The following is a 10,050-nucleotide window of genomic DNA, read 5'->3' as shown; positions in this document are numbered from 1 at the left end:
CAGCAGGAGCATATGACCACGACACCAACCACACAAAAGAAAAATAAGTTACGCAACAAAATTAACAAATGTAACTCCATATACCTTTTTAAGAGATGCTTGATGAAATTCTTTGACATTTAATGCAAAAAAAAAAAAAACACATCATAATTGCCTTTTAGCAATCAAGCTTTTGATCAAACCTGACGAGAAGCTGGCTCAAAAAATACACTAAAACCAGATAATTCTTTTTTTATTTTCAATCGGTAAACTACACACTAGGATTAACAGTATACGAGTAAATACAAGTTCAAAGGTAAAGATTAAACATACACCACGCTTATATTAACTATACAAGCCTATGGAAAAAACCTAATCGGCAGAATGAATCATGGCATTTGCAGATGCAAACCAGAAATAATGAGTGCATGTTTTGTACAAGAAGGACAGAACCCAAACAACCAACTATAATGAGGCAAAAGATTCCAGAACAGAAACAAAACCATAACCAACAGTATTTTTATTTTACCTTGGCTTGGGAGGCATTTTCGTAGAATCAGCGTATATTTGGATACCAGAAAGATAAGGAACATAATATTGAACAACACAGTCGCTATCGTTCAAAATTAAAGGCACTCCTGCACCATAAGCACTCCATTCTTTAAAAGATTCCCATAAATCACCCAGCACAAAATACGGCTCAAATTCCACATCATACGTCCTCCATCCCCGCATTTTCTTCTGCCAACAAATTCATTTCAAAAAATTAATTTAATAAATAAATAATTATATTCAAATAATAATTATTTTAAAAATAAATAAAAATTCAAATATAACCAAACCTTAGAGGGATGCTGAGCAGGAACAGAAGGTGTGATCGACTCCAAAAACCGATCCAAATTACTCTCAAACGCCGGAACAGAAACTTTTTCCGGTTTCGTCAAATCCTCGAAGCCACCATTCAGGTTCTCAACTGGTTTGTCATCGGTAACATCGCTTAGTGCTCTACGAAGCTGATCGGTCCGGTGAGCCCTGCGCGCTTTCACATCATTATTAAACCGATCCTCGCCTCCTCGCCTCCGCGTTGACTGCAATCCCGTCCCCAACATCTCTACCTAGTAGCAAACAACTCCTCCTAAAATCTAATTACTAACCTCTCTTATGTACGGAAAAATCCTGTGAAGGACTATATTGAAATGAGTTGAAAGCATGCAGGTATTGAGTGATTTTTGTGAGTTGATGCAAAATTATATCAGTGAGAAAGGAAAGAGAGGGGGAGAGTGTGTGTGGTAATGTTAAAACCCTAAAAATGGAGATTGCGAGTGTTTGATGATGGATCTGAAGGAGGTGAAAGGGGTAGAACGGTAATGTGAGTCGAGGGGGAAAAATTGAAATGAAATGGAGCAGGGGAAAAGGTGAGGCATAGAACCTGAAAGGGGAAAGGTGAGAACCTGCTACCATGTTTAAGTTATTTTATACTTCTTTTTAAAAAAGAAATAATAATCTGAGGGGTCCCTATTTGACATGATGGGATACTTTTATAGGTAAGAGAACAGATCTGGCCCTATCTGATATTCTCTGACTGAGAGTAAAATTAATGGGTGAATCTTATTAGGTTTTTAGGCAAGAAATTGGAGAGATTATATAATTAGAAAGTTATTAACTAGATTAATTTAAAGAAATTCAGGAGGATAATAAGAAGAGAATCTCCCTAAAAATCAAATTCACTCAAAACTATATTAAAAATAAATTTATTTTATATCTTTATCTTTATTTTTTAATTGTTTTCATGTTAATTAAATGTAAAGTGGACTAAACGGGGTTGTACGAAGGAGGTGTTAATTGGAGATTGCATGACACGTGTATGGTGGGTTTCGGAGAGAAAAGGGAATGCTGTCCTTTTCTTGTCCCGTTCGATTGTCTCGAGGAAATTAATATGTTTTTTTAATTTCCTTTCGTTCAACCAAATCATTCAAAACTTTTATACAAATTAGGTATTACTATTTCCCATAATCAACCAGTCACCTAAATGCATACAAGTTATCACCGATAATAAATTAAAAAAAGTGAAAATATTATTGCATTGTTATTGTTTTTGCTTTTGGAGTTTCGTTTTAAAAATATGTTTTGATTTATAAAACATTAAATTAATTTTAATATTTTTTATTATTTTAATGTATTGATATAAAAAATAAAATTATTTAAATATATTTTTAAATAAAAAACATATCTCTGGTTACTAACACACTATATCTCGTTTATGTAACTACTAATAAACTAAAAGTAGTATGCCAAAATATTGTGCGTTGACATGACCCCTCTCTAAATTCAAGTTGGATGGCTCTATTAGAGGAACGGTGCTTTTTTTAGCATTTGATGATTGATTTTATTTTATTTTATTAAGTTATGCTGGCATCGTTTTATTTGTTGGGAATTATTTTTACACTCGTGCACGGGCGAGATGTTTAAGAGAATTTTTACATTTAATTAGCGATCATTTTTAAGATATAAAATTTATAATTGCATATAAAAAGACAAATAGAAATAAAAGGATCAACATGAACAGAAAAAAAATACATTTTTCATTTTCACGTAAAAAACTTAATAAAAAAAGCAGTGAGTGTGTCATATGTAATTCAGCAAAAAAATTTATCATGTGATTAAATTTTACATTTTTAAACCAAATAGTAAGTGTTTTAGATTAGAAATGGTTTTATTTAGTTTTACTGTGTTATGTTTTGTTAGTGCTCTTGGTAGAAAAAATATTGAAGATAGATTGACAAAATACCTAGATGGAAGACAACTTGTCATCCATAGTATTAAAATAAGAAAAACTTTGTGGTCTATTTTATAAAGAAAGTTAAGTGCAGTGGTTAGTGAATGTTTGAGAATATCGTGCAAGTGGTGTTTTAATAAAAAATAAATTTGTTATTAAAATTTATTTGTTATATATATTTTGGATTATTTTGATATATTTATTTTAAAAAATAAAAAAATCATTATAATATATTTTAATATAAAAAACATTTTAAAAAATAATCACAACCACACCATCAAATAATCACTTAGTTTGGACGAAGTGTCGGTACACATACACCAGATCGTTTTAAAACTTGTTTGTTTTTATATTTTAAAAATATTTTTTTAAAAATTTAATATTTTTTATTTTTTATTTACTTTAAATTAATATTTTTTTGGTATTTTTAATCATTTTAATGTACTATATCAAAACTAATTTTTAAAAAATAAAAAATATTATCTTAATATATTTTTAAATTAAAAATATTTTTAAAAACAGCCACAATTACACTCTCAGACAGGCTCTAATATATCCATTCAATGTTTTTCTTGAATTTTTTATTTAAAAAAATGTATTGCAAATAAATTTATTAAATTAATATTTAAAAATTATTTAATTATAGTATTGTTTCCAAATAAGATTGTAATTGTGATATCAACCATCATTTCGTGAATTACTGTATATGATTTTAGTGTGCTATATCTAGTAAAACATTTGTTAGATAAAATATTTATTTTATTATGTTTTATTGTAGATTTCTTCATATAATTTTTCCATATTAATTATTTTACTTTTTTCTGCAATCATGTTCAAATTATCGAATTATATCTTTTTATTGAAACTTGCTTATAATATTGTTATAAATTCTTAGTTAACAAGCAATATTTTTTTATAAAAAAATGTGCCAAAGTTTCGAATTTTTTTATTTTTAATTAAAATTATTAAAAAAATTAAAATATATTTGTTAAATTTTATCTGGTTTATCCTCTCATCTCCACGGAATCATGATACACCGAATTGCGCCATTTCTCCCAGCCAGACTGTAGTCTTTGTCCAAAACTAGTTAAAAAAAACACCGGGGACTCTGAGTCTGTTCTGTGAGTACAGAACCGGGGGAGATTTCTTGATCAAAAGAACATGCACGCGCGCACATTATATAGTTATTTACATACACTACACTCGATAGTAGTCCCGCGCGCCACTGCAAGTTTATGTGCTGTAATGAATTTTAAAAAAAATATTTAAAAATTTTAATTTATAATATTTTAAAAAAAACTATAAAGTTAAATTTTTAACTAACTCAATATTAAAAAAATAAAATTAAAAAAAATATTTAAAAAAAAAACCAAATATAGAAATAATATAACAATTTATAATGTTTCATAAGAAATTCTAAAATTATAATTTCCAACCAATAAAATTAAGAAAAACAATTATTTAAAAAAAGAAGATAATTTTTTTTAGAAAAAAAACTTGTGGGAGTAAGTTAAATTCTCATCCAGTTCAATATTAAAAAAATAAATTTAATAAAAATAATTTAAAAATATGTGGCGAAACACTGCATTAAAACAAAAGCTATATAAAAAAATATTATTTTTTAAAAAATTACAAAATTAAATTTTTAACCAACTCAATATGAAAAAAATAAAATCAATAAAAATTAGTTTAAAAAATCATAAAAAACATGTAAGAAAATATTATAACAATTCATAATATTTTAAAGAAAAAAATATATAATTAAATTTCTAATTAGTTCAATATTTAAAAAAAAATAGCAAAAAAAATTTAAAAAAATTAAAAATTAAAAAAACAAAAAAAAATGAATAACAAGTAAATTTTGGAAAAAAAAACACATAAAAAAACAAAAAAAAAATTATGGGGAAAGCTAGAATGGTTTCCCCCCACGCGTTTGAGAGTTATTGAAAATAATATATGCATCTAGATTCTTAAAGCTCACAGCTCAAGATTGAAAACTTCAATCACAGTAAACCTAGTTTTCGCAACGAGGAGTCGTAGCATGATATCTGACCATTGATTTTGAACGGTTTTTTTTTTTTTCCTATACTACTCTGGCCTCCCAGAGACAGCTAGTCAAGTGCTTGCTTTGCAAATTAATTAATGCATACCAAACAAGGCCAACCAAGTGATGAAGCATCCGGGGTACTATGACAATGTTTTAGGCCAAGAGGCCGAATTTCCTTCAATTATTTCCTTTACATCTCCGTTCTTTTAGCTCTGCTTCTTTTTTTTTTTTTTTTTTTTTTTTCTTTTTTTTTCTTTTAGCTCTGCTTCTTGATTGCATCCGTGATGTGGGGGCAACATGACTTTTTCAATATCAAAGTACTCTTGCCCGTTGGGACCAGATTTTTTTAAGGGTTAAAAATATTTTTTATTTAAAAATATATTAAAATAATATTTTATTATTATTTTTAATACCAATGTATTAAAATAATCTAATATTAAAAAAAATTAATTTTAAATAAAAAAATTCAATTCTTTTGAAAAGATTTTAGAAACACACCAGCAAACCCATCTACCAGACCTATCTTTAGTAAGATATCCTTTTTTATATCCGTGGGAATGGAACTGACTTCTGTGGTCATCTTAGCTTTGGTATTCCTGGTGAAGAAGGTATGCCCATCTACAAGACCTCTGAGCTAGCTACATCATTCAGGACCTCACTTATGGTAATCAGTCCTTTCGGTTGGCTAACTTTGATGTGACTACTCCTTTGATCGGTCTTCAATTGATTTTATTCCCCAACATGCTGATGTTTACTTCTTTCATAACTGCAATGAGTCACCAGGAGCCCCTTGGGACGACGACGGCGTGAACAGAAGTTTCTGTGAGTCTGTAGTTGCTGCGCCCTTTCAATTGGAGCAAGGGGAGGCTAAACATAAAATAAAAGATGTCGACAATAAGAAGTTGTTGAAGGATGGATTTACATTGAAGTGGGTTGGACTAGGAAAATATCGTCCTCGTTGCTGAAGACCGGTGGGCGATGTGGGTTTGAAGATGGTAGCAGTGTATGTTTCTGTGATGGTTGGACTTGCTTCCATGTTTTTAACTGTCTCGTGCCAAGCTCTTTCTAGATTAGTTATGGTCTTACTCCCACGATCTCTCTTAATTTTAGGTCTAGATATCTACACGCACACCCCCTTTTAACTTAGTGGAATCATGAATTCTAAAAAAACATATAGTTTAAAGAGAAGCTACCCAGGTTCCCAGCAGCCAGTATCTTGTTAGAATACAGTGACAAAGATCTTCTCCCCGTTCACAAACATGACATTGCAAATCATAGGTACCAGGTATTGTCTTGTAAGAATATTTCTATAGTTGAGAGTGGCAAAGGCTACCCTCAGTACTGCTGCAGGCATCACCAGGCCCTGCCATAATTGATCTACCCTGTTTGTTTACGCGGCGTGCTCTACCTTAACCCTGATTCCCAGTATATAATGTTGAACCTATGCTGGTCAGCTCAGTAGTCTGTTCTAGTGTATAGGGGAGGATACAATTTGGCGGTGCTTCAGTGGAGGTATTAGGCATGGTTAAGCTGGTGCCACGAGGCCGGAGATAATAAGCACGAGGAGAATGATATTTTAATAGAGGTAATTAATGAGATGTTGTAAATTGGCGCGATCACCGAAATTCTAGGCCTCTACTACACGAGGAAGAATTGAAAAGAGGAGAGCGGAAATCTAGCTGCTGATATTTTTTAAATAATTTTTAGTTTTAAAATATATATATTAATAATTATTTATTTTTTAAAAAAATATTTTAATATTAATATATCAAAAATTTAAAAATACTAAAAATATATTAATTCAAAACAAATAAAAAAATAAAATATTTTTAAATTTTTTCAACAACACTTTTAAAACATAAAAATAAATAGGTAGTAAAGATGAATTACCAGTTTTTATTCCTTTTATTTTTGCATTTTAGAATTATATTTAAAAAAAATTAAAAATATTTTATTTTTTTACTTTAAATTAATATTTTTATATTTTTAAATTATTTTGATACATTGATGTAAAAATAATTTTTAATAAATAAAAAATATTATTTTAATAAATTTCTAAATAAAAAATTTAAAAAACAATCATCAGGGCATTCTCAATCAATCTCACTGCAATTTGAAAACCCTGTAATTCCATTGTCGTTGGCCCTTCTTCTACCATTCCAAAACTGTCAAATCCGTTGATGACCGTAAATAGTTTTGAATTCAAGAGATGACTATGAACCCTAAGCTATATATGAATTCCTTGAAGATTCAATCACATTTGAATTTTTTTTGTTTGCAAATATATTAAAATATTAATTTTTAAATTTATTTTTAACATTATAACACGTGTGTTTGTTATTTACGTAGTGATTGCACAGGCCTTCTTTTTCCAGGTTTGCTTTTCTCTCTTTGCAGATTATGCCTAATCTAACCTTGGTCAAATGCATCAAACCTCTCAGAGATGGGAGCCGATTGGTAAAAGTAGATGTACCCTGCAATACCCTGCAATAACTTGAGTATCTAGCTTACTGGAATTCGAAACTTTACCACATCTTCCACTTCAAAGTTCACTTGTAGTGCAAGCATTATCTGCTTGTGAGATTAACCTTTACAGCTTTAGGAATAAGTAAAACTAAAAACTGTGCATCTGATGCGTTGATCGATTCACGCCTTGGTTATAATTCAGACGAGGAAGTTAAAATATAACGACAACGTTAGTTGCAGAGATGGCTTTACAATGTTTGCAACAAGAGAAGGAAATGAGACCTTCCATGGAAAATGTTCTGCGGGAGTTAAAAATAATTCAAAGTGGGGAGTCCATGGAGAATCCTGAAGGACTACATGATGATAACAAGAAGTCGAAGAACACACTGCCACCACCCTCACCACCCTACTGCGATGACGCTGCCCTATTGAAGAACATCCGCCTGCCAACTTCACTGGTTTCTGCTATTGCTAATTGGGTCAGCAGTGGTTCTACGACACATAATGAAAGCGGCTAAGTTTTTCCTCCAAGCTGTTTAATTTCAACTTGGTTGGTGATAGCATGCATACGCCAGATTGTAGATGGAAATGTCTGTTTTCTTCTTGTCTTTGTTCTGTTGTGCGCTGAAAGGAGATTCAAGGCACGACACTGGCAGGTTCATGTGCGAGGGACTGTATATAGTTAATGGAGGTCACAATCATATTAAATCACTACTGTTTGTATTCGGGGTTCAGTTCATGACTCATTTTTTCCTCTCCTTGTTTTTAAGTCTTCAACATGTTGTTCGTGATTAGGAAGGAAGGATTTTATATTTCACTCACCATTTTGAGTACCAAATATGGAAGCTCGTAGCTACGTAGAGCAGTGAAGAAAAGCAATTAAAGTAGATTCATCCATGATCATTAAAAATCAGGAAAAAAAATCAAATTGAAAATCATTAAATATCACTTGAAAATCCATTAATTTAAGATGACAATCTTTTTAAAAGAACACGCACTAAGAAGAAAAGCCTGTGAAAGCATGTCCATTGCTTGATTGTTTTGTCTACGAGGTAAAGGACAGTATAGACGTTTTCAATATCCTCCTCTTCAATCTATGAAGACGAAGAGCCCTCTCTCTCGCGTTCCAAGACATTAAAATCATGCTCTTTAAAGAGAACTGAAGTAGCAAAGAGTTAGAGAATTCCAAAACTGATCCTTTCTTCTTTCACTCGACCAGAACCACTGCGAAGTGCTAACACACACACACGAACACTATCGCCATTACCATCATGCTAATACTGCTGCCGCTACTTAAATAGACAGGTGTCAATGTTAGACATTTTGTTTAGAATTATGATAGATATTGTTTTTTTTTAAAAAAAATATTAAATTATTTTTTTAAAAAAAATTATTTTTAATTTTAACCTATCCAAACAATATTAAAATATAAAAAAATAATTTAAAACTAAAACAAATTCATTTTTTTAAAGCATGCAACCGCAATAAAAAAAAAAAGGAACGTGCAAAAAATGGCGACGTTGCAGTAATTCAAACTTCTATCAACACAGTGCGGCGTGGCACAGAGTCCAACACGAAGTCCGAGAACGAGTACAGCAGTCCACCTCCGCCAGCGCCGCAAAACCACACTCCGGATGCTCCTCGGAAGCTGCTCTTCTCGCCGACAGGAGCCACCGATTCACCATCGGAGGAGCGTGGCGCCATTACCGGAGAGAAAGAGAGATACTATGAAGAATTGTTTTATATCCGCGACGGCGTTTGATGAGGAACTGGACAGAAGAAGGAAGTTGGCAGAGAGGGGAGATGTGGTTTGAGGTTCTGGAGGCGAGAGTGAGGTGTGGAATGAAAGTTAATGGTTTGGGAGATGGACTGGGCTCACCTAGACCCTGTTGGATCGGGTTTAGACACGGGTCCATTTTGAGGAGAACTTGGCGGCCCATGCTGGTTGGCATCCCGGAGCGGGGTAATTTTTAGTCTTAATCTTGATTTTTAACTGCCATGGCAAGGTTTTTCTACTGAGGTAGTAGTAAATAATTTGGTATCAATAAACTTTTTGAGGGTTAAAAAAAATCTTCATTTTCCGATGTAAATAAGTGATGTGGATGGGTAATTTGATTTAACTATTGAAAGGATATACTGAATTTTCGAAATTCAGTTATGATTACTATTACCATTTTCATTCTTTCCGGCTCCCTTCTTCTTTTTTTATTTTAGGGGCTAATTTGATATATTGGAATGAAGTGGCATTCGATTTTCATGGTTCAAAAATATTTAATTTTTCTAAATAGTCTCTCAAAAATAACATAGGAAAAGAGAATTGTTTTGGTTAGTTAATATTACAACAGATCAACCTATCATGTAGCTGATTCAAGACTAAAATTAGATCAGATTAAAAAAAAAAAAAATCAGATATATTCTGGTGGGTTGATCTGGTTAGCACAATAAAATTTAGTCAAAAATTTAATTAAAACCTGTTAATATGAGTATGATGCTGAATCATTTAATTGTGAGTGTGAAGGTGAAGATCTCATGAGTAAAAATGGAGCAAGAGTGCTCTTACTTGTTCAGAATCATTCAAGATAATTCTGAAGAAACATTTAGATTTTTTGCTGGGTATAACGATGTAAAAGAAGGAACTGTAGATCAATTTTAATAACAAGTATAAAGATATTGAAAACTATTTAAGCAATAAAGAGAAAGCTTTTAAGTTTTTTTAAAAAATAGAAGCAAACTTCTACATATTGCTTATCTTAGAGAAAAGACAGAAAAGAAGTTGAAACAA

The 10,050-nt window shown here is 31.3% G+C and overlaps 1 protein-coding gene and 1 pseudogene across 1 annotated transcript in view; one reads left to right on the top strand and one right to left on the bottom strand.

Moving 5' to 3' along the window:
* Positions 1 to 1,458, bottom strand: part of LOC105124243 (uncharacterized) — a 4,696-nt gene extending 3,238 nt beyond the window's left edge. Inside the window, exons 1-2 of the mRNA XM_011024178.1 lie at positions 822 to 1,458; positions 509 to 720 (exon numbers count right to left, since the gene is read on the bottom strand). Of these exons, the coding sequence (XP_011022480.1) occupies positions 509 to 720; positions 822 to 1,088 (479 nt within the window). The 5' untranslated portion in view covers positions 1,089 to 1,458. The remainder of the gene's footprint in view (positions 1 to 508; positions 721 to 821) is intronic.
* Positions 1,459 to 8,779: 7,321 nt separating this feature from the next.
* On the top strand, positions 8,780 to 9,361 carry LOC105124236 (uncharacterized; annotated as a pseudogene).
* The last annotated feature ends 689 nt before the right edge of the window (positions 9,362 to 10,050 follow it).

This window comes from Populus euphratica, unplaced genomic scaffold (assembly GCF_000495115.2).
Source record: "Populus euphratica unplaced genomic scaffold, PopEup_1.0 scaffold1.1, whole genome shotgun sequence".
NCBI classification, from domain to species: Eukaryota; Viridiplantae; Streptophyta; class Magnoliopsida; order Malpighiales; family Salicaceae; genus Populus; species Populus euphratica.
The sequence above is the reverse complement of the archived record's forward strand: the minus strand, read 5'-3'. Positions and strand labels throughout refer to the sequence as shown.